The sequence below is a fragment of the Benincasa hispida genome, chromosome 9, assembly GCF_027475165.1.
Source record: "Benincasa hispida cultivar pf3 chromosome 9, pf3_genome.v1.1, whole genome shotgun sequence".
NCBI classification, from domain to species: Eukaryota; Viridiplantae; Streptophyta; class Magnoliopsida; order Cucurbitales; family Cucurbitaceae; genus Benincasa; species Benincasa hispida.
Window position 1 is genome coordinate 66,342,561 of NC_143486.1, and position 25,013 is coordinate 66,367,573.

General features: G+C 32.2%; 2 protein-coding genes and 1 pseudogene across 3 annotated transcripts; 1 reads left to right on the forward strand and 2 right to left on the reverse strand.

The window, feature by feature from the left end:
* Nucleotides 1–273: 273 nt before the first annotated feature.
* Nucleotides 274–2,261, reverse strand: LOC120084832 (uncharacterized). The gene is made up of 5 exons (XM_090317184.1): nt 2,209–2,261; nt 1,758–2,062; nt 1,431–1,597; nt 1,051–1,342; nt 274–824 (listed from the first exon to the last, which is right to left on the reverse strand). Exons 1-5 carry the CDS (start codon nt 2,259–2,261, stop codon nt 274–276), a joined length of 1,368 nt encoding a protein of 455 aa, XP_090173310.1.
* A 3,229-nt stretch (nt 2,262–5,490) lies between these two features.
* Nucleotides 5,491–9,679, reverse strand: LOC120086196 (jacalin-related lectin 3-like; annotated as a pseudogene). Its single transcript, XR_005484160.2, has 8 exons — nt 9,542–9,679; nt 8,312–8,418; nt 8,024–8,239; nt 7,691–7,947; nt 7,373–7,569; nt 7,029–7,282; nt 6,002–6,241; nt 5,491–5,861 (listed from the first exon to the last, which is right to left on the reverse strand). The product of XR_005484160.2 is annotated as a jacalin-related lectin 3-like (transcript).
* Nucleotides 9,680–19,541: 9,862 nt separating this feature from the next.
* Nucleotides 19,542–21,055, forward strand: LOC150034014 (uncharacterized). The gene is made up of 3 exons (XM_090317185.1): nt 19,542–20,466; nt 20,508–20,606; nt 20,670–21,055. The coding sequence occupies exons 1-3, from the start codon at nt 19,542–19,544 to the stop codon at nt 21,053–21,055; spliced, it is 1,410 nt and encodes a 469-aa protein (XP_090173311.1).
* The last annotated feature ends 3,958 nt before the right edge of the window (nt 21,056–25,013 follow it).

Here is a 25,013-nt window from a genome sequence, read left to right on the forward strand (position 1 = left end):
TAATAGTTTTTTCAACCGTATATCTTGTCTGGAAATAGACATGAGAGTTTAAGAATAATGTCGTCATGACTTTATATTATTTATATTCACCCACCTCATCTTATGATCTATTATTTTACTTAACAAATATCATATGATCTATTGTGACACTTCATTTTTGTTCCTTTATATTTATAATCATTAAACTAATAAATTTTTTATATTGGACTTCAAAATTTTATAAATATAATTTAAGTATAACTTGAATACATCTGAAAGTTCCACATTTAACCTTCAAAAACTGTGCATCATGGGTATTTTTACTTTTGAATTGTGTGTTGGGGGAGTCCAACTCCACGAGAGTAAAAGCAACGGTTGGTGAAAGCCAATGGCGTGCACCTTGAACTTGTAATTGGAAATGTATTCATAGGCCAAATCCTCGGCACATGATTTACCACAAGCCACACAGTGCTCTTCCTTATCTTTCACTCCCAATTTCATCCTGTTCTTATGAGCTTCGTGCTTCTTTAACTTCACGTAAGGAAACATCCCAACAGCACAGTCCAAATGTGCGGCAAAACTGCACTTTTGGCAGCACGGGCCCGGCTCTCTTTCTTCCTCACAGATATCGCAACAATACTCTTCTTTTTCGTCCTCTATAAATGTCAAGTCTAGAGGATGTGGGTCAAATATGTATCTTACTCTAAGTGGCAGTGTCGCATATGGTGCGTCCAAATAGAAGTTGCAGTCGACACATCGAAACGCTATCTTATGCTTCACCCCCTCCACACAACCCTCACATATATGGTCTTCATTTGTGCAGTCGAGATAAAGGGTGTTGGTGAGCAGGGTGTTTAAATAGGATTTTGATTAAGGTGCATTGGGTGTCAAATGTGGAGAGACATGTTTTGCAATGGTAGGCAAAGCCATTGAAATAATTGAGACATGTTTTGCATTGGAAGACGAAATTCGAGATTGATATGAGATTAAGCCTATATTGATGAAGGAAGTTCCTTTTCTTTCTAGGCAATTCAAGAAATTCTTTGTGGACAAAGAAATCGCACTCCTCACAGCCGTAAGATGGACCTGAAAGGCGCTTCATACAGCCATCACAAACTTTGTCCGGTCTAAACTCCTCCTCAAAGGAAAATAAATTCAAGCTATGGTGATGAATGAAATGTTGAATCTTAGAGCCGGAAATCTCAATCTTGATGTCTTCATCATTGGCAGAATCAAGAGCATTCATTGACAAGTTAAAGTCGAGGCGTTGGTTTCGACCACAACCCAAATGGACAAAGTAGTCGCATTTGTACTTGTACTTGTAGTTGTAGCAACCATATGCAGCATATTTGGTCCTTATATCCTCAAAGTTAACGGCAATTCAGCACATTCTTTATGAATCGAAGGATGACAAATGATGCAATACCAAGAGAATCCATAGCCTTGCTCACCACATGCTCGACAAACAAACTGTGTCCTATTCCTATATTTGGCGAATGTGTATTTGTGTTTGAAGGATTGTAAGCAAGCGATATGAAGGTTGAATTCACACAAGGAACAGTTATAGAGAAACTCTCCACGGTCATTTTTGCAACTATTACATATGGTTTGGGGAGAGCTATAAGGAAGAAGAAATAATGGGTGCTCATGAAATTCAGTGTTTAACATCTCGCGTGGTAGCTCAGCACATTGTTGATGAAAATGGGAATCACAACAAGAATAGAATGATAAGAAGAATCTGATTTTATAAGCATTCCACAGACAACACAAACAATTTCATTGGTTCCTCTGCTTTGCTCTAGTTGAAGGGTTATGAGGATGGCTGAAATGTCGAAACTCGTTACCGGTCGTCCACCGTAGACCACTGGCTTTTGTGTTGGCGATGGCGCATTTGATGTCAATTTGAAAATCGCATCGATGACACCGATAAACTTCACCTGACGGCATTTGCCAATAGGGAATACATAAGTAGTTGTTAGTGGTCCAAGAGAGAGGATTTTGGGGGTGGAAGCGGTTGTGGATTTGAAGAGGAAGGTCGATACAAGATTGATGGATATGGAAGTTGCAGCCGGAGTCGGAGCAGCTGAACGCCGGTGGACACAACAGTTAACGACATCTACTGCAGAAAACCACTTCATGATTCTTCCCTTCTACAATGAAGAACAATGGGTGTTGATGGGGGTTCTTTAGAAGGTCAAAATCCATCATCATCTATCTCTTACCACACACAAATTCAACAAAAGCAAGATCAAAGCTACAAAGAAACTATGTCTTCTTGCCATTAAAGGTATTAATTGAAGAAATTAATAGATTGAGTTACCACAAAAGTCTATGGAACATTGGGGGATTGAGGATGAAGATTTTTTAACATTGAATTATGTTCAATTTTCTTTATCATATTAAATGTCTATAACTTGTGTTTGACTTTTGAACATTTTATTTTCGAGCTTGAGTACTCTTTTAAATTTATAGTTGGATTATGGTATGTGATTTATTATTATTATTATTATTATTGGTTTTTATGTTTATAATTCATTGATTATATTGTGGGTTTTTTTCTAGATTTTTTTTTTTTTTTTTTTGGATATTTTCTAGATTTTTTTTTTTTGAAGCATTCTAGTTCTTTTAATGATGTAATTGTTATTTGAAAACTAATAAAAGATACTTTTTTAGCTTCGACCGACACTATTTATTACATTGAGGACATAGATAGATAATTCAGGTAGGCCACTTAACATAGCATCTAATACCATTAAATATATGACCTACTTTTTCTATGTTTATAAATCCGACCAATGACAAAAACTACACTAAACAATCATGGTTGTAACATTTGCGTCTATTGAACCCCTGAACTTTGAAATATAAAAATTAGATTAAAAAAAATGTAGGTATTGCCGGCACTTATCTTAGTGCAATCCAATAGTTGTCCAATAAAAAACTACCAAGTGACTATTATTTTTTAAAAAATAATTATTTTTGGTGTAAAAGAAAGTGGTTGCCGCTAAGCATTGGTCTAAAAATTAAAACTTCAAATTATGAGAAAGCTAAAAATCAAACCCTCAAACCCTCTAACATGAACATGCAACTAAGTAAAGATTGAGGAGTTGGGTGCTTTCCAAGAACTAAGTTACTTGGTAGTGATGGTTTGATGTGTTTTGAGGAACTAGTTCCTCATATGAGGATTATCAAGATTTAGAGCATGAATCTTTGGGGACGTCTGGATTAAAGAAATTGCGATAGAAATAAGGATGAAAATGAGTAAGGAATACACGTTCTCTTGTTTGGTGTAAGTTTTAAAGCTTTAGGCATGAGAATAAACTCCTTATTTCCAAGTATGATACCATCTAAAAGTGTGTCTGGATGTCCACTTTCTCCCTTTTTAATATATGAATTTATTCTTTTATTTTATATTATTGAATTAATTAATATAGATTTTTTTAAAATAATATTTTTTTAATAAATAATAACAAAAATAGGATTGGAGGGAAAGTATTCCCAAAAGTAGATTTTTAAATCGTATATCGGGTATACAATTACACCTTAATCGTGTACCGGGTACACGATTAGCTCTAAATCGTGTATTGGGTGCACGAGTCCCTGTCCATCTGGCACGCGCAGTCTATCGTGACAGTCATGCAGGGTTGACTGAGGAAATCGTGTACCCGGTACACGACTTCCTCACCATTAAATCGCCGCCCGCCCCTTCTTCTAATATTTGAATTTAACTCCTCAAGATTCATAAGTTAATTAATTAATTATATAATAAACGGTAAAGAATTGAAGCATTATTACTATTAATTCATTAATAAATTATATGCATAGTTAATTAATTCTCATTATGATCCATATTTTATAAGATTATTTTTTAATAATTATAATTATTTTATCATTGATTAATTATAATTCATTATTATTAATCACAAAATGTTATATTTATTTTTTAAACTGATTTTAATTATTTTATTAATTAATACATCATATTTATATAACTTTATCAAATTGATACATCAAATTATGGAATCAAGATGTTTTAATTATTAATTGCTCATTTTACAAATATTTGTAGATAATAATTTAATTAATATTATTATTTGATAATTAAATAATTAATTTTGTTCCAAATTTTGAATTGAACTTATTGTTTATCCATTAATCTATCAAAATTTTATAGAGGTATATATGATTAATTTTATAAATAAAGTATAAAGCTAATTTGTTATCACAAAATTCTGATAATCTTCCCACATACAACCTCATCCTTGATTCCCACCAATCTTATTTCCAGATATACTTAAGGCCTAAAAAATGATTATGAATAATCTTTAGGTTAATTTAGCAATTAATTGTCAAATGAAAAAATGACATGATATGTTGGTGTGGCAAAATTTAAAAGAGGTGTAGAATTTTATTGATTTTATATTATGTTTTTAGAATACACGAATTTTCCATTTTCCTTTTTATTTTACCTATTCCATTCTAAGAATATAATTTAAAATTAATAAAATTTTCACCCAAAAATAATAGATGGCCTACCTTCATGTTGATTGTTTTTTTTACATATAAAAAGTAGGTCATTAAATATTTAGTTTTGGTCGAAGTCATAAACTACCTTTTATTGCAAATAATTTTCAAATAACAAATACATGCTTAGATGAGATGGTCTCCCCTCCTATGTACTACCTAAGCACAGGTGTAGCTTTCTCTATGGGATACTCTCCCACCTTAAACTTTCTTTGTTTTGTTAATCTTACATTTAAGAAAAATGCTTCGATATTAACCTTAAAACTAGGGGGAAAATTCACCCTAAAAGTTTTATGTTAGGTTGTAACATATCCTTTTCCTTGTTATTTAAAAAATTGATTAGTTGAAAATAATTGATATTTTGTAACTGAGAAAAATAAATAAATAAAAAATTAAGTTGAAAATAATTGATATTTTGTAGCTGAGAAAATTTAAATAATTTTTTTAAACACTCTTTTCTCTAGTCAATCCAAAAGGGTCATTAACACAATATCAGATCCATGGTGTTATTCAAACTGTGTGAAGGAGATCCTTAATGATTTTGAATAAAAATTAGTCAATCTTATAGATGTACCTCTAGATCAAACAAAAACTCCTTGAGATGCTGCAAGAAAATATAACTCTATCAAATCGGATGGATTTGGATGGAGTGTAAACCTATCAAGTTTGGTAAAGTGGCAGAAGGAGCACATAGTTTGATGAAAGAAGATTCAAGGTGCGATAAGTAGTTGACATCAAGCACATTCTACGATATGATTTGTAATTGTGCACTATCTAGCCTTGATAGAAAAAGCTTTTGCAGATGTTTGAGAGTAGATGAAATCAAGGGAGATTCAAGGTGGTACTTTATTCGAAGAGACAATTGTTAGGTATAAACAAAGTCCAATATTGATTAGAAAAGAGAATGGATATATAAGGGATGTAAAGTATCTCGATTGACATGAAATATTTTGGATGGTTCCAAAAACAAAGTCATGACAATTTATATTTAAGGTAGACAATAACATACGATCGTATAGATAGGTGAAGATTTCATCGTCCTCATCAATTAGTGATATATTTAAGGCTCATTTCATACAATGTGGCTAACAATTTATGACATACTCTTAAATTAACACTACGTGAAGTCCAATGGCATCAAGAAACAAACCAGATCTACCGTGGATGCCACTGACTTTCAAACCATTTTTTGGAAATGAAAATTTGGAACCATCTTCAACTCCTAATGGCCCATAAGTCTTCTTATTGGTTTCCAGAGTTAAAGAGTGGATCACATTGGTTGCAAGTCCCCAACTACGAATATCATTGTAGTAGCCATGAATCGTTACAAGATACTCATCTGGAAATTCTAAAACAACCTGCAATTATATTTGAACAACATGACTTCTTCATTCAATTTTTTTTTTTTAATTAACCCAATAAGAAAAAAAAAATTGAAAGTTTCAGTACGAGTAAGCAAATTATGGGGATAGGAATACAAAGGAAGAATTGGGTTAACCTTTGATCGGGATCCTCCATCTCCACATACTTATTAGACCACACTAAGTTTCCATTATCATCTTCATATTGAACTTGAATAGAGTCGACCCATAATCCATGACGAATCACAAACTGTCTCATTGTTTGAAACATAACTTCCCAAGCATCTCCGCCTTCACCTCCATATTATCTCAGTTTATAGTGCTCCACTTGATTTTGGGGTGTTGGTGCAACTACAGGCTCTGGCTCAACTTTCATTCTGCATAAAGCAATAACTTCTTACTATTACATAGTTAAAAAATTTATTGGTTGACTACCATATATTTATTATTAAGAAAATATTCAATGTGCAACTTCTTTAAACAAAGATTTTTAACCATAAGATTTTTTTTCTTAGAAAAAAGGTCATTGAAAATATAACAAAATTTTAAGACAGATAAATCATTAATTAACTTCAATAAATCATATAAGTGAAGTAACTTATGATTTTCCTTTCAATATATATGTTGAAATGCCTTAAACTAATATAGTCAGTTAATACATTATTAATGAATCATATAAATCTGTGTCAATTTCTTCTCATTCGTATTTTTTGCTGGTTGACCTAAACTAATTTGCTTATATATTGATTAAATGTTAAGATTGAGGCAAATTAAATGTAGAGAGTATAGATCAAAAGAAACTAATCCTCATATCTAGACAAGTTTTTTTTGTTTCCGTTTTCAATAAAAAATTCAGGGATGTTTGAAAAACCACATCATGAATTATTTTAAATTTTACTAACTAAACGCTTCCACATGACCACGTCTAATAATTTAATTCATTAAATATATCAACATGTTGGGGACTATACACAATATAAAAAATGTTTTTTTGTTCAGAACCGAATTGAAACACAAAAAAGACGAGAAAATTGAAAAACGACACACAGGGCAGAATAAAACTAAATAAGGAAAAAAAAAAAAGCAAGCATATCATATATGTTTATATCATATAAATAGAACATGATATCCAGAAAATTAAAAGAATAAAGATGGGGTACATACTTTTGAGTTGTTCCTAAGTAGAGTCCAATCGCATCAAGGCACAAACCAGATCTGCCATAAACACCGACAATATCTGTTCCCATAATTGGTAATGGAAATCTGGTTCCATCTTCAACTCCAAATGGCCCATAAGTTCTTCTATTAGTTTTGAATGTCAGTGATCGAATCACAGTGGCAGAATCTTCCAAAACACGTATATGACTGTAGTAGCCATGAATAGAAACAAAATAGTCATCTGGGAATTCTAGCACAACCTACCATACAAAACAAAATGCCCAAGTTAGGCATTTCAACAAACAAGTTATGGGCGGAGAGTAGTTCATTAGAGAAATTTGAGGTACAACCTCTGATTTGGAACTTCCATTTATGTCACCATGCTTCTCGGACCATACTAACTTTCCGTTCTTATTCTCATATTCCAATTGAATGGAGTGAATCCATTGTTCATGATGAACTACGTCTGATCGATCGAAAAACATACTCCCATGGGTGCCCACCTTTGCCTCCATAAGGACCCAAGTTGAAGTTCTTGAGTTGGATTCTGCATCACAGAATATCAATAGAATTCATTCATTTCTGTTTTTATTTTTATTTTTATTTATTTATTTATTTATTTTTTTTTGCAGCATACAAGCTGTAGAAGATCATATGTACATACGTACTTTGGAATTGGTTGTACGTAGAGCCCAATTGCATCGAGGAACCAACCACATCTTCCATGGAAGCCAACAATCTTGGCTCCCATAATTGGGAATGAAAATTTGGCTCCCTCTTCCATCCCATATGGGCCATAAGTTTTCCTATTGGTTTGGAAAGTTAAGGAACGAATCACATCGGCTGCAAATTTTCCCCACTCAGATATGTGGCCGTAGTAACCATAAATTGAAATCAGGTACTCGTTTGGGTAATCTAAAACAACCTGCAATTATCAAACCGGTTCGAGAAATATCAAACAGAGGAAATTGCGATTGAAATTAGGTTTTGGTGGTAGGTACCTTAGATGAGGAACCTTCGTTTCCACTATGCTTGGAACGCCAAATTGAATTACCATTCTTATCATACTCAACATGAAGCGAACAGACACACTGTTTGTGATAAATTACAAGTTGTCTGATGGTGGAATGAGGTCCGTCATCCCACGGTTGACCACCGACTTTGCTTCCAAGAATCTCGATCTTCACCGTCGTCTGTGGGGAATCCTCTTCGTCTTCCTGCAGTACCAAAATGGCGAATCACAGATTATCTTTAATCTTTTCATGAGCGAAGGTATTAGTTACACTTACCATTCTCTGGAGAGTAGCCATTCCTTTTTTGTTTCTTCTTGGCCAAGGAATGAAATTTTGTTCGTCAATGAATAATATTTTTTAATTTGGGGAAAGATTTGTGCCACCTGAGACAAGATAGTTAACTAATAAGAAACTTATCATGTGAGAAATAGTTAACTAACAAATTCCCTCTCTCTCTCTCTCTTTTTAGTTAAAAGTTGTGCGTGTGCTCTATTTCGTCTGTGAGTTTTCGAGAGATGAGAGAGAGCTGCGATTTCTTTGTGAAACCTAATATTATTATTATTACTATATGTAATTTTAATTTTAATTTTAATTCTTTAGGATTTTCATTATTTATTTTACAAAAAAAAAAAAAATATCTTTTTGGTCTCTAGGTTTTTTATTTAGTTTCTATTTAATCCTAAATTTCAAAATGTTACACATTTAGTCTTAATTTTGAGTTTGGTTCAATTTAGTCATTAAGTTTTAAAATGCAACAATTTTATCCTTAATACTTAAGTTTTACTTCAATTTGATCTTTACGTATCAAGATTTACATTCTTAATCTCGATTTTTTACTACATCTCTACTTTTCGTCTTTAGAATTAATTTATATTAATAAATTTAAAAATCGTTAAAAGAATTATAATTAATTAAGTTTCACTATTTTTATTACTTTTAAAATTAAATTTAAAATTTCATTTCATAACTACTTTAATGAATCAATAGAAATTAATATCAATGATTGAAAGTGAGTATTTAATGAAACATTGAGATTAAGAATGTAAAATATTGAAATCTTGACATCAAATTAAAATAAAATTCAAATCTCAAGGGTAAAATTGTAACATTTTAAAATTTAGGGATTAAATTTAAACAAAACTCAAATCTTAAAAACTAAACATTTTAAAATCTAGAGACCAAATAGAAAACCGTATTAGTCCCTTTATTTTATTTTATTATTATTACTACTATTTATTTATCCTTATTTATCTACTATATCTATTTATTTATTATTAAAAAAAAAAAAAAAAACAACCTCCCCCTATTCTTCGTTCTTCGTATTCTGTAACGTTCCTCCACAAATTTCTCATTCCCCTCATTTTGATTTCCTTAAAAGAAGGAAATGGGGTATTGGGAGAGTAGAGATGGAGTGATTAAGAAGTAAAAGTGTAAGAAAAAGAGGATAAAAAGGAAAACGAAGTGTTCCGGCGTGACCTCCGGTGAGCTTCACATGATAGGACTTACGCGCAGTTGCAACTTTCTGGCGACCCTCGGATTCGAGACCCCCGGTTAACGGCGACCTCCAGTGAGTTTTCCACGACGACGAGCGATCTCTGACGAGCCTCACGAGCACCAGCCCGGCGAACCCTGCAACTTCTGACGATTTTCTGCAACCCACCTGCAAAATTAGAATAAAAAGAAGAAAGAAGGTGGAGAAGGAGAAGGTGGAATCGAGGAAGAAGAAGAGGAAGAGTTTACTCGTTAAAGTGGTAGGTCCTATTTTATTTAGTAATTGCAGTGGGCTCCACTTTTTGTTTTCCATTTATTGACAGTGGTAGGCCCCACTTTTATATATATATATATATATATTTTATTTTTTCTACCCACTTTTCAAACTTCAATTTAATATTATTAAATTTAAATTCTATTTTAGTCTCGTAACATGAAATCTTGTTTTCTTTTGATTCCTAAATTTTAAAATAACTTTTGTTTCAATCTTTGAACTTTTAAAAAGTATTTATTTTGATCCTTACTTTTAAGACTATTATTAACGACCAATATTCAAAAAAATGAATATCTTCACATATTTTATTAAAGGAACTATGGACATGTATATATAGATAGAGATGTGCTTTAACAAACTAATTAGGCCTAATACATCAGTTACATTTTATAACTATCTAACAGTCCAAGTATTTAAATAACTTCTAATACTCCCCCTCAAGATGGGCAACACCTTTTCGAGCAACGAGTACCATCTTTTCGAGCAACGAGTATGAAGAAAACTTTTAATACTGCTCCTTAAGATGGACAAAAAACAAAAAATTTGTAGCCCCATTTGGACAAGTAATGAGAAAAACGAAGTAGCAAGTAAAGGCTTTGTGAAGAAATCAACAAGCTGATCATGAGAACGTACTGATAGTTACTTGATGGTCCTATTGGTTACTCGATCTCGAACAAAATGGCAGTCTAATTCTATATGTTTTGTTCTTTCATGGAACATTGGATTTGTTGCAATATAAACAATTGCCTTATTATCACAAAAAAAGAGAGCTGGCACTGGGGAATTGATATTCATTTCAATAAGAAGGCTTTGGAGCCAAATAATATAACAACTTACAATTGCTAATGCTCGATATTCAGCTTCAGCTGATGAACGAGATACTTTCTATTGCTTCTTAGACTTTCAGGACACGACGGAGTTTCCCAAGAAGACACAAAAACTGATTATAGACTGCCTTGTGTCAATACACGCTCCCCAGTCTGTATCAACAAAAGCTCGAATAGAAAAGTCTGAAGTTTTAGACAGAAAAATACCTCTGCCAGGGGAGACTTTGAGATATTTAACGAGATGGTGAGTTGCACTGAGATGAGCTCGAGTTGGTCTACTCATGAACTGACTCAACTTGTGGACTACATAAGTAATATTAGGCCTTGAAACTGTCAAATACAAGAGTTTTTCAACTAATGTTCTGTAAATAGAAGAATCTTTGAGGAGATCATTACCATCATGTTTTAGCTTTATATGTGGATCCATTGGTAGACTGGTTGGCTTAGCTCCAAGTAAACCAGAATCTTCAATAAGTTGTAAGACATAATGTCTTTGAGATAAGAAAATGCCTAATTGAGAACGAGCTAGTTCAAGACCAAGGAAAAACTTCAAGGAACCTAAGTCTTTCAATTTGAAAGCTTCATTTAGAGCAACCTTGAGATGTTCAACATGAATGGAGCTGGCCTCGGTTATTACTATGTCATCCACATAGACAAGGAGAGTAAGAAAAGTTTCATTTTTGCCTCGAATGAAGAAAGAATAATCAGCTTTGGACTGATTGAAACCTAAAGACAAAAGGAAAGCAAAAAATTTAGCAAACCACTACCTTGACGCTTGTTTTAATCCATATATGGACTTGTGAAGCTTGAGACCATTTTCTCCCTCTGAATTGGAACAAGAAGCTTGTATCCGAAAGATAAATCCATGTATACTTCCTCAAACAAATTACCATGTAAGAAGGCATCGTTGACATCAAGTTGAAGAAGAAGCCATTGTTTTGAAACTGCAATAATGAAAATAGTCTTGATAGTAACCATTTTAGCAATTGGAGAAAAGGTCTCAAAATAATCAAGGCCCTCTTGTTGAGTGTAACCTTTAGCTACAAGTCTTGCCTTATATCTTTCAATGGATCCATCTACCTTGTGTTTGATCTTATAAACCCCACAACATCCAATAGAATTTTTGCCTTTTGGTAAAGGTACGATACTCCAAGTGTGATTAGTTTCCATAGCATGTAACTCTGTTTCCATTGCTTTTCTCCAATGACCACACTTGATAGCCTCATGATAAAAATTCGGTTCTTGAGCAATAGAAATTTGTAGAGTAAAATTTCTATGTTGTGGTGAAAGCTTTTGATAAGAAAGATATTGATCAATGGGATGTTTGTAGAGGCTTTTGGGCATGGTGATATGGTAAGTAAATTGCAATGGTAAGCTTGTAAGTATGAGGATGACTTAGAGACTCTGTTGGATTTTCTTGGTAAGGGTTGTATAGGTGGATTTGATGGATTTTCAGGGATGATTTGGGAAGATGTATGTTGTTGGAATTGATATCCTAATTCTCCCGAATTCTCGTAGGTTGTTGGGATTGATGTCCTAATTCTCCTAGAGTCTCGTAGTTTGTAAACTTTGTACACATTGTTTTTAATAAAATAAGAGTTATTTTATTTACATTTACTCATATAAATAAACAAAGATCCATGGTTAATGTATGTAAACTTAAGCATGTATATGAGATATACAAGTGGATCATGCCTTAAGTAATAACCTAAAAGGTTTGTAGTATACGTATTAAGGAGGGATACCTTATCCTGATGACATTACGGATACGGCTCGCTTTGTAGAGGTTTACACGTATTGTGAACTGCTACAGATGGTCTGATACTGACCATTGATGTGGAGACATGCGAGTAGAGGTGTCCTATACAAAGAGTTTATATAGGACCGGACCACGAGATGATTAGTCTCTTTATATAACGTCGTTGATACTTGAGACTTACATCTCACTTAAACTACCATAGGTGACATGACCTTAATCTTGAGGGTTTTGGGAACTCTTACCTTTGAGAGCAGTCCTTTGATTAGTATAGGTGAGAGTGGTCAGATTGCCAACTAAACAAGCCTACCTTTTTGGGGATTTTTCTGATTGCGAAGCTGGAAACTCAGTTACACAAGACAGTATTCACTCCTTTCTCGAAGCAGGGGAAAGTAGATAGATTACTCCTTTAAGGGCTGATTCCGGGTCTTGAACATAGTGGCCACATCCTCTCTTTAGAAGAGATGACCCAGTCATAGTAGGACTATGACTTATTATTTATTAAAGGAATCAGTGGTACTGAAGGAGTTAGATGTAACTACAGGGGAAAAACGGTAAATTGGCCAGCTATACTTACGAGCAATCTGTGAAGGGTTATCGCACTGTTGATTGGTTGATATGGACACAGAAATATATCTGTAGTGAGAAAAGTGCGGTTGTCGGTCTTTAGTGGAGTGCCTAGCAGTTAATGGATGGTGAATCTCATGACTAAAGAATTTAGTCAGTTCTTGGAGTTAGTTTGAAGTATTCAAATTAACAAGAGAAAATTCAATAATATATGATACAATTGGTGTGATGTATGAGATACATCAAGTGGAGGATTAATGTAAATATGATTTACATTAAGTACCATAAAATAGAAAAAGAACTACGGTTTGTATGTTTCACGAGATGAAATATTAAAACTATAGGTTATAAATATAATATGGTAAGTTGGTTATCATATTTATTTATAATATATTAATTATTTGATAATTAAATCTTTTTCTCGAATAACCGATTGAATAGAAGGTTATTGGTGGTTTTATAGTAACCGTGAGATAAAAGAAAAAATGTTTTCCTACATTTAGGGAGTTGTCTCATTCAAAAAGGAACTCACGATTAAGCCATCAAGTGAAAGTGTTTCACTAAGCGATAGTTGTGCAGAGACTAAACGATCGTGGGGCATTGACTATATGATAGTTCATCAGCTGATCGTAGCTAACGATCGCGTGGCTAAGTCTATATGATAAGTTGCCATGTACTATACGATCGGGTACATCGTCTATATGATTGACACTTCTTATCTCTCACTTGCTCAATCGACTACATGATCGTTGTCCTCTAGTCTCTTCCTCAAGCCAAGTTCATACAGAGCCCACAACTTCTGGATTCTCACACTGAGAATACTAAGGTAACCATTGTGGTGGTGTCCTCACTCACTTCGTGAATCGAGTGTGACTCGATGGGTTTCGTGGAGGCCGTTCGTTGTGTTCGTGCTGTTGATCGTATTGTTCTGGTCGTTGTGTTTGAGCGTTGCTATTCTTGGATGCTTGGAGACTGATCAAGGGATTATTGAAGAATTTTTCTTCGAAGGTATGCATACTTTATCCCTTGATACTCTTCTTAGCATGTTGTAATTTTGTGTTGTGCATGGCCTGTTAGTTTCCGTTCTTATACTGTAATTGTTTACATTCAACCCGAATGGAATTTGGAACGATCCTTTCGCTGCTCATGGAAATTCTCATGTTTGATTTCCTTCATATGTAAGGTTTGTGAGTGAGAAGACTGAGACTGGAAATGAGGTGACACTGTGTTGGAAGATTCAATGGCTTGAGATGTAGTGGCTTGTGGTGAAATTTTATGGGTCAGAAGCTGGTATGGTGTGATGAGTTGAAGAATTTTCATCACTGTTGGTAATATAGTTTGATGTGGTTGGGTTATTTCTATCCTGTTCTATTAAGGCAATTTTGCAGTGTCAACAAAAGGTTTAGGAAAAACAATCTCAGGAAAGGAATCAACTATACATCTATTGCCTGAGATCTTATGAAAGGGAAATATTTCTTCATGAAAAATGACATCCCTGGAGTAAAAGAACCTTTTGTGTTCGATGTCATATAGCTTGTATGCTTTCATACCAGGAGGATAGCCAATAAAAACAGCTTGTATGGCCCTTGGTTGAAATTTATGTCTTCCTTGAGCCAATATAGATGCAAAACATAGAGATCCAAAGACCCTCATCATTTAGTAATCTGATATGGAACCAGTGAGTACCTAAAAGGGAGACGTCCAATTGTGTAGCTTAGATGGTGTCCTATTGATGAGAAACACTGCAGTCAAGTCACATTCTATCCAAAAGGACAGTGGAACACGAGACTGAAAAAACAGAGCTTGAGCAACGTTGAGAATATGTTGATGCTTTCTTTCTACTACAGAGTTTTGTTAAGGATAAACTACACAAGAAAATTGGTGTATAACTCCATTTTCCATAAAAAAATTCAGTGAACATCAACTCAGGAGCGTTGTCCAATCTGAATTGTTTTATTTTCTTATCATATTGTGTTTCAACAAGTTTAAAAAGCTTGGGAACAATGATAGAGACATCTGACTTTTGTTTGAGTTAGAAAACCCAAGTGAATCTAGTTGCATCATTAACAATAGTCAGAAAGAAAGAATGTCCAGCATGAGTAACAATTGAAAAAAGACCCCAAATGTTGGCATGAATTAAATCAAATGCATTAGGAGACAAATGATTATTGGAAACAAATGGTAAGTGTTTTTGTTTAGCAAAAGGACACACATTATATGAAGAATGTTTGTGAAGTAAGCTAGGATGCAAACTCAAAACTTTGTGTGTTCAAGAGATATAATCCTCGAACAAAACTAGCACTGTCAATCTTTCTCAAAGTATACTTGTCTTGAATTATGCAACCATTAGTATCAAATTCAATAGTCACTGATGGTAAATCCTTTATTAGAACACTTATTGATAAAACGTTGAACGAAAAATCAGGTAAGTAGAATACATTTCTGAGGATTAAAGTGGATGAAAGAGGAACAATGGCAACATTTTTAACTAGGATAGTTTTCTTGTCAAACAATGTGACAAAAGTTGAGCAAGTAGTCATGGTAGTGAAAAGACTTTTTGAACAACATACATGGGCAGATGCTCCCGAATAAACTATCCAGTGAGACGTAGAGTGAATACCTATAACATGAGAATCTATTGAGGATGTGGGTGGAGGATTTGATGAAGATCTGAATAAGGTTGTCGTTGACAGGTGAGACTGCAGTTGATAAAGAATATTTTGGCATTGCAAAATTGCATCACCAATGTTTGTATTTAGAGTATTAATTAGTTGAGCAGTGACTGAGTTGGTAGAGTTGGTACTGACAACATTGTTTGGATTATGTTGTTGCTGCTTAGTTTTATATCTAGGTGGATAGCCATGAACCTTGTAGCACTTATCAATGGTATGGCCAACAATCTTGCAATGAGAGTAGATAGGTCGATATTTACATTGCTTTGATGAATTATTCTTCAAGTTATTGGCAAAGACAACAAGGGTAACAGCAGGAGGAATAGTTGGAATGATCCAATGGCTCTCTGTTGTTCTTCATGAAGATGTAAAGAAAAGGCACGAGTAACTGAGGGAGGAGGATCCATCAGGAGGATTTGAGCTCGGGCACGAGAAAAAGATTCGTTAAGCCACATTAAGAAATCCATCAGGTACTCGGTTTCAAGGTAGTTGACCATATCATGGATACTTCCATAGTGACACATTCCACAATTGCAAGAAGGATGATATTTATTGAGTTCATCAATGAGAGTTTTAAACTTGGTGAAGTATATACTCACCGAATCTTGATTCTGAGACAGAGTTGTAAGAGTCCTCTTGAGTTGCAAATTTCGTGGAGCATGTTTCTTCTAAAAACATTCTTATAGAGCAAGCAAGATAGTTCGTGCAGAATCAGCGAAAAGGATACTAACAGATATGGGCTTCGAGACTGAGTTCAAGATCCATGAAATAACGATGTTGTTATTTCAAATCCATGCTGGAAGAAGTTTATTGGTTAGACGAGGAAGAGAACCGTCAATAAAACCAAGCATAGTTATCTTCAGTTAGAGGCTCCGATACTAGAACTAGATTGGTGTTGTCATTATGATAAAGATAAGACGGATTGAGGTAAGTTTCAGACTAATGTTGAGAAATTGAAGATGTGAAAAAGTTATTTGGATGAATAGTTGCAGGGTCGGCTGGTTCTTCAATGTTGAACAGGAGACTTTCGTTGGTGATGGTGAGAGGTTGAAGACGAATAAGAGAATGGAAGGGTGGGAAAAAAATTTAGAGGGAGAATTTCTCTGATACCATATTAACAACCATATTAAAAAAAATGAATATCTTCACATATTTTATAAACGGAACTATCTTCACATATTTTATAAAAGGAACTATGGACATGTATATATACACAAAGATGGGCTTTAACAAACTATTAGGCCCAATACATCGTTACATTTTATAACTATCTAATAGCCCAAGTATTTAAATAACTTCTAATAATTATGTTAGATGAAATATATTTAAGGATGAAATTACATCTAGTATGGATTGAGCAAGATGAATGTGAAATAAAATATCAACAATTAATGTATCAAAATAAGAAACGGCCAAAATCTTAGATGCAAGATGACATTTGAGGGCTCTTATAGAAAATTGTTTTACCACCTAATTCAAAATTGAAATCCTATATTTTTTTAGCATGACTAACTTATTTATCAGCCTAGCCATCCAAATACAAATAATTTCACCATTATGTTTAAGAGTTAAAAGAATCATAATAGGAAGGACCAAAAGTAAGCACTTTTAAAAGTTCAGGAACTAGAATGAACTTTTTTTAAGTTTGAGGACTAAAATAAAATAAGATTCAAACTTTAGGGACCAAAATAGGATTTAAACCATATTTTAATTATTTTTTTTATCTCGATTATTTCAAAGATTTCAATGGTTTTCTCTTATTTATTTATTTACTAGTTAAGAAACACGTGCAATGCACGTGAAATCTTGTAGTTTTAATTAAAAATTTTGAAATATACAAAAATTTTTAGTATTTTATAAATATTACATAGTATTGTTCTAATAACTAATTATTTTAAAAGTTAGTAATTGAACAAATTTTATTTTAATGTTTTCATATTATCGTTTTTTAATTTCAATAAAAGAATTATATCTAATACAAAGTAAAAAATTGGGCTAGTATTAAATTCTAAAATAAATACACGCTAATATTTTGGTATTGTATTATAGAGTTATACTTAAAATCATATAGTTTTAGGCTCCATTTGGGATTGTTTTAGCTTTTAAAATAATTGGTTGCCAGTTGTGCTTTTAGAAAAATCAGCCATGAAAAGGAGTAAAATAGTGTATGATAAATTTAAACTTAAACTTGAAAAAATAGGTTAAAATGTTCGGTAAATAAATACAAAAACTAGTTATTTTAGATATAATAAATAAAATATGCTTATAATCCATTAGACTTATAATCAATTTTTTTTTAAAATTTTTTTTGTAATTAAAATTTTGAATAAATGTTTAGTATGATAAATTTTGTTTGTTATAGATTAATTTTTAAATATTAAGGAAAAAAACTTTATTTAAAAAAATGAATATATATACTTCTAAAGAAAATGATCATTTAAGTCATGAAAAATAGAAAATAGATTTGATTAGGTGAGAAATAGATAAATATATAAAATAAATATTCTTTCTAAAATATAAAATTGAACACCGAATATTAATTAAAAATTCTACCTAATTTTATGAGAATCTAAACGCTAATAGGATATTGCTTTAAAGAAAATGTGAAACTAACGTGTTTTTAAAAGTGATTTTAACATATTGAATTTAAATCTCTTTTACCAAAAGCAAAAGAAAGAAATCTTTTACAAATGCAAAAGACCGTTAACATTTTTTTCAAATGGCTTTTTGACACATCTAAAAGAATAACAAACGTAGCCTTAACTCATAGAAACCAAAGAGTGTTTAGTTTTTAAATTTTATTTATATGATAAATAGATATTATTTTAACCTTATTTTCATAAAAAAGATATTATGTTTTATGTTTAAAATAATAAAATTCATTTTTCATTTCAATTATTCAACCGAGAAATATGATGAACCTTTTCTCACCAAAAATTATATGAAATAATCATCACCTTAGAATTTAGGAAATTTTTATCGAATAATACAAATGAGAAGAAAAACTGATCATATATACCACATTTCAAATATTTGCTAAAATAGCAAACATTGACCGGTCAAGTTATTATTTTTTTCGAAATTCCAAATTTACCCTCTCTTTCCCTTTATTAACTTTTCTTTTTCACATTGCCGTTCGTGAATACTTTCCTTTTTCTTTCACGGTGAAACATCAATCGATGAATCAGTCTCCATGAAATCCCATTCATGAAGTTCCGTGATACTTCGATCAATTCCAATTCGTGAGTTCATTTTTCTTTTTACGATTTCATCTTTGATTGGGATTTTTTTTTCTTTTAGTGTTCTTATTTTTCGATTCTGTTTTTCAATTTTTCCCTCGAGTTCTTCAGGTCATTTAGTTTTTTCTTTCTCTTTTTCTCAAGAACCTAATGATTTCTTCAGCTCACTATGAACATAATGGATTGTGAGTGGAGTTTGTGTGCTTTCATGAAATTTTTCTTTGTTCATTGTGTTGTTTACTTTTTCTTTGATATTTTGAGTTTTGAATGATTAATTAAGTTAGGGCTTGCATTCTTCACTGTTTCATTTGATACTGTATATTCTTTCTATAAACGTATCAGTGTATTTTGATGTTTGCTATTACAGCTACCTTGACTTTTTGTTTGTCATTTATTATTTTCTGCTACAATGTATTATCTTAGGGTTTAGAAGCTACTGGCATCAATTGGAAGATATCAATGGCTATCATTGATAATGTCTATCACTGATAGAATATATGTGATTGCTATCATTTTTTTATTTGTTCATTATGTTTTATTGATATCCATTGAAAGACATGCCTAGTTTTAGACTGGTATCAATGATATTGATAGATTTATCTTTACTTTTGATAGATATTAGAACCTATTGATATTGTTATTCAAGAATTTTTGTTTTACTTTTGCAGGAATTTTAAAACATGGTTATTCCAATAGCTGTTTTTCATAGTGGAATATGGAATGAAAAACACTGTTATGTGAATTACAAATCTATTGGAGTTTTAGTAGATGATATAATGATTTTTGAAGATTTTATGGGTTTAATAGTTAAGGAGATTTTTTTGGATGTGTCTACTTCTTCTATAGAACTTTCAGGTTTATTAGATTTTGTTATGAATGAGGTTCAAAATGTAGTTCAAATTCGTGAAGATAAGGATATAGCTTGGTTTTTGGCTTTAGTTAAGGAACACAATACACGACATCTTTTGGTTGCTCATACCAGTAGTTCATGTTTGGAAGTGTCTTCTAATGTTGTTTCTAATGGAGCTAAGAATTATTTGTCTACTGTTCCTTCTTCTAAACCTATGATTGATGATGGTGATTTCCAAGTGATTATGGATATATATATTGCTCGAGATTTGAAAGAAAAAGATGTATTTGCTAGTAAAGAGATTTTATCAAATTGTTTTTACTTGATAGAGGTTACGAAGAATTTTGAATTTAAGACTATAATGTCAAATTCAAGAGCAATTGTGTTTCAATGTGTTCAAGATGGTTGTCAGTGGTATGTGAGGGCATCCTGTTACAAGCGGAGTGTTTTGTGGATGCTTAGGAAGTTTATTGATATTCATGATTGTTCTATAAAAAGTATTCAAACTTGTCATTGGCAAGCTTCTTCGTCCTTAATAGCTGAATGTTTGAAAAATGATTTTAGATTTAGTTCTTCTCATACCTCTACTCTTAGTGATATTGTGAATAAAGTCCGTAAAGAATTTGGCGTAACTATTAGCTATTATAAAGCATGGAGGGTAAAAGAACAAATAATGAAGTCTTTGAAAGGCGATGCACGTGAATCATATGCTTTGATTCCAAAGTTTTTTATGAAGTTAGAAGAAAAGAATCCAGGTTTCTTGTTTCTGACTTATTATATGATCTATCAATGATAGCTCCTATCACTGATTGGAGTCTATCATTGATATCTTCCATCACCAATAACATGGAAGCTATTGGTGATGGACTGCAACCAGTGATAGAAGCTATTAGTGGTAGGCATCACTCAATTATATACCTTTTGTAATCTGGCTTAGTTGTTTATTTTCTTCTTTTAGGTACATTCACTACCTATGAAGCTGACATAAATGGGTATTTTAAGTATTGTTATATGGCTATTGGAGTATCAATTGAGGGTTGGAAGCATTGTAGGCCTAATATATCAGTTGATGAGACGTTCTTGAAATGTAAATATGTTAGGACTTTTTTGACGACTTCAACAATTGATGGTAACAATCAGATTTTTCCTCTTGCTTTCAGTATTTTTTACTCTAAAAATGATGCATCCTGGAGATGGTTTTTTGAGAATTTAAAGAAAAATTTTGGTGAACGAGAAGGATTAGTCATTATTTCTGATCGACATTTTAGCATTCTGAAAGGTGTTATGAATATTTTTCCAAATGTTGAGTATTGTGTTTGTCTTGACACCTTTTGCAAAATATGAAGTTGATTTATAAGGATTCTTTAATTGATGACATATATTATATTTGTGCAAAAGCTTATACAATTGATAAGTTCGAGTTTTATATGAAATGGATGGAATCAGTAAAGTTGGTTTTGAGAAATGGGTACGTGCGCATTCTAGGAGAATAAGGTATAATATGATGACTACTAATATTTCAGAGTGATTAAATAATATTTTGAAAGAGCCTAGGAGTTCCCTGTTGCATCATTACTTGATTATATTAGAGAAATACTTCAAAATTGGTTTTATAAAAAAGGTTAATCAGTATTATCTATGAAGACTGTTTTGACTAGTTGGTTAGAGTCTGAGTTGCAAGAGCAACACAGTCAGTCAAGAAGTTTCAAGGTACAAATACCTTAACTATTAGAAAATATCATTAATAACATGTTATCAGTGATAGCTTTTGTCATTGATAACATGGTATCAGTGATAGTTTTTGTTTTCATTGATAGCTTGAAAATATTTAATCAGGTAGTGATAGTATCACATACATTTTCGTTTACATTTTAGTTTTCATTGACATTCCATTAGTTCATCTAGTTGATTACATTTCATTGACTATTTTATTTTTCAGGTTGATCCTATTACAATTAAGAATATAAAGTAGTCGAGGGAGATAATCACTTTTTGGTAAATTTGGCCTATAAATCGTGTAGTTGTCGTGTTTGGGATTTGGTGGAGATTCCATGTGTTTATGCTTGTGCTATTATTCGTGAGCTAAATTTAGATATATATGCTTTTGTGTCGGACTACTATTTTTCCAATACATCGTTATCAACCTATAAAGGACCAGTTTATCCTATTGGAAATCATTCTGATTGAAGATTTGTTGATGTTGGTGTAAATGTATTACCTCCAATAGTTAAATGTCCAGCTGGACGACCACACAAACAAAGAATATTATCAATTGGTGAAAAGAAAATGAGCTCGAAGTGTAGTCGATGTCATCGTCATGGCCATAATTGTTGGACATGCAAATTGCCACCAGTTGTTTAATGAAGAAGCTTGATTTGTAATTGATGTTTGTAATGAAGAAGCTTATTTTGTAATTGATGTTTGTCATCAATTTATCAATGATAGTGAGATAGCCGATGTTTTTTCACCAATTTATTAATTAGATTGTAGTTGTTGCTTGTTGTCATCAATTTAACCATTAGATAGTGAGACAATTTGTTATTGATGTTTGTCATAAATATATTAGAGACCTAGTTACTAATGTTTTGTCAGTGGAACAGATTTTGTTGTTGATATATCCATTCTTTAGTCAATATGATTACTCACAATATGATGCTTTTATTTATGAAGCTTTCGTTTTCCTTTAGCCACGATAATAGAAAGAAATGATATCAAGCTATCTATAATAGCTTCTGTCAGCAATTAATACAATGAATTCAAAAGCATCAAACTTCTTTTGTTAAATAAATATACTAAAAGATAAGAATTTTTGCATAAAATCTATCAATGATAGATTCTATCACTGATAGCATGTCTATTACTGATACCATATTATCAGTGATAGAAGCTGTGCAGCTTGTGTTTAAAGTTTGATCAACCCAACAACCTGTTGTTAAATAGCTCTAAAATAGCTTATGTCAGCAATTAATACAATGAATTCAAAAGCATCAAAACTTCTTTTGTTAAATAACTATACTAAAAAATAAGCATTTTTTGTAGAAAATCCATCAATGATAGATTTTGTCACTGAAAGCATATCTATTACTGATACCATACTATCAATGATAGAAGCTGTGCAGCTTGTGTTTAAAGTTTGGTCAACCCAACAATCTATTGAAGAACACTGAACAACCTGTTGAAGAACACTAAAATAAATTGAAAGTTGCAACTATATCAATCACATTTATGAAGGATTCATATTGATTCAATCTAACTATCATCGATCTTGTAAAATAACAATGTAATTTCCAAAAGCATAACAATCACTGTCTATTGTCCAAAATAATTTTCAATCTAATTTTGAATCTAACTATCACTAATCTTGTAAAATAACAATCTAATTTCCAAAAGCATAACAATCACTGTCTAACTATCACAGAAGCCTATCTATTGTAAAAAAAAAAAAAAAAAAGTCATCATTGTTAAACAGAAGTCTATCTATTGTCAATAAACAAGTCTATCTATTGTCAATCAAAGTTGTGATATTTTGAGTTCAAAGCTTGGAGCGTCGTCATTCCATTTTGGAGAATGCCTTGTAGCTTTGCTTGGAGACACCTTGGTAGACACATTTGGAGAGACCTTCTTTTTATCTTTCTTTTGTTGTTTTGCATTCTCTAAAATTTTCTTGGTTGGTTTTGCTTGTCTTTTTGGTCTCTTGTTGTCCTCCATATTTTTTACGACAACCTTTGGTCTATATTTTTTTGGACTCTTTTTAAGAGTCTTTTCAATAACCTAAAATCATGGAATCAAATATAACATGACATCTATCAGTGTGTTATCAGTATCGGTCAAGTAAATAAAGCTTTCTATTATTTATACTATCACTGATAACAAACTATCAACGATAGCGTGTTATCACTAATAGTTGGTTATCAGTGATTTCAGATATCACTGATAACATGTTAATCTTATAATTAAAATCATCAATCAATCAATCAATATTTACCTTCTTTTTCGTCATATCTTCTTTATCTACATTCTTTTCCTCTTCTCTATCTTTATCCTCTTTTTCTTCTTAATCTTCCTCTTCATCTTTAGGATCATCTTGCAATTACTCTTGTTGGTCATTCTCTTAAACACCCTTTTCTTGAGTCTCCTTGTCCTTAGCAGTTTCAACTTCAGCCTGCATGTATATATCATTTATGTTATTGTACTTCTTTACAGAAAAAGAAAATCACAAGTTTTATCTCTAGAACTTCTAAACTTGCATCTAAAAGTTCCAAACTAGATGATGGCGCTTTGTTCTTCTCAAGAGATTTTTGAGATTGCTTTTCACCACCTTCTTCTTTTTGTGGAAGTTTATCACTGATAGCTTCTTTTATGTTTCCTATATCAAGAATCTCCTTGTGCTTTTCATGGATGTCTTTCTTAATATCTTCTTGTCCTCTTTTTAATTCTTTAATCCCTTCTTGTAATGATGCAATTCTTTTACTAGTTGACATTTGTTTTCCTTCTTTTTCTTTTTCAATATCCATCTCCCTTGTTTCCAGTTCCGCAAAATAGCCATAATAGTTTGATTGTAATTCTTGTTCAGTTGGAACCAATGAAGCAACGGTAAGCTAAAAGTTTAATAAAGATGTTAGTGCTACAGCATGTTTATAGAAACAATCACTGATTTCAAGCTATCATTGATTGCTTCTATCTATAATAACATGCTATCAATGATAGAAGATATCACAATAGTTCCAAATGACTGATAGAAGCTATCACTGATAGTGGTATCTTCTATGTCATAAAAGCTGAAACATCAGTTATAGTTTCTATCATTTGATAGCATGCTAATAATATATATAAATAAAGGAAATAACAGTAATAAAAGACTTACACTAGTGGCTTTGAAAATATTGTTGTTGATGTGTTGCCAATCATTAGGTTCTTGAGATTCCCATTGAGTAAGTCTAGGTCCATCACTTTTTATTCTTCGTACAAATCAAATAGTGGGGTTGGATAATTTTGGTATAATTTCAAAAGCCCAATACACCAAAGCATGTGGAAATCCTTGGAGGAAAATGGAAGATGGCTTATTGATGACAGCCTTCTTAAAAAACACTATAGTTAGTTCAAAGGAAACCCTGCCCCATGGATAAGATCTAAACTTTTCTTCATCATCCAACATTTTTAGATGCTTCCAATTTACTTTGTTATGTCCTTATGTAGGAATTAGGAAGCTTTCTAGAAAATACAAGTGTGCAAGTTTGACATTTATATCAATGGGTAGATTGGCATCAGAACCTAACAAATTAAAAGTAGGTTAGAGCTCTCT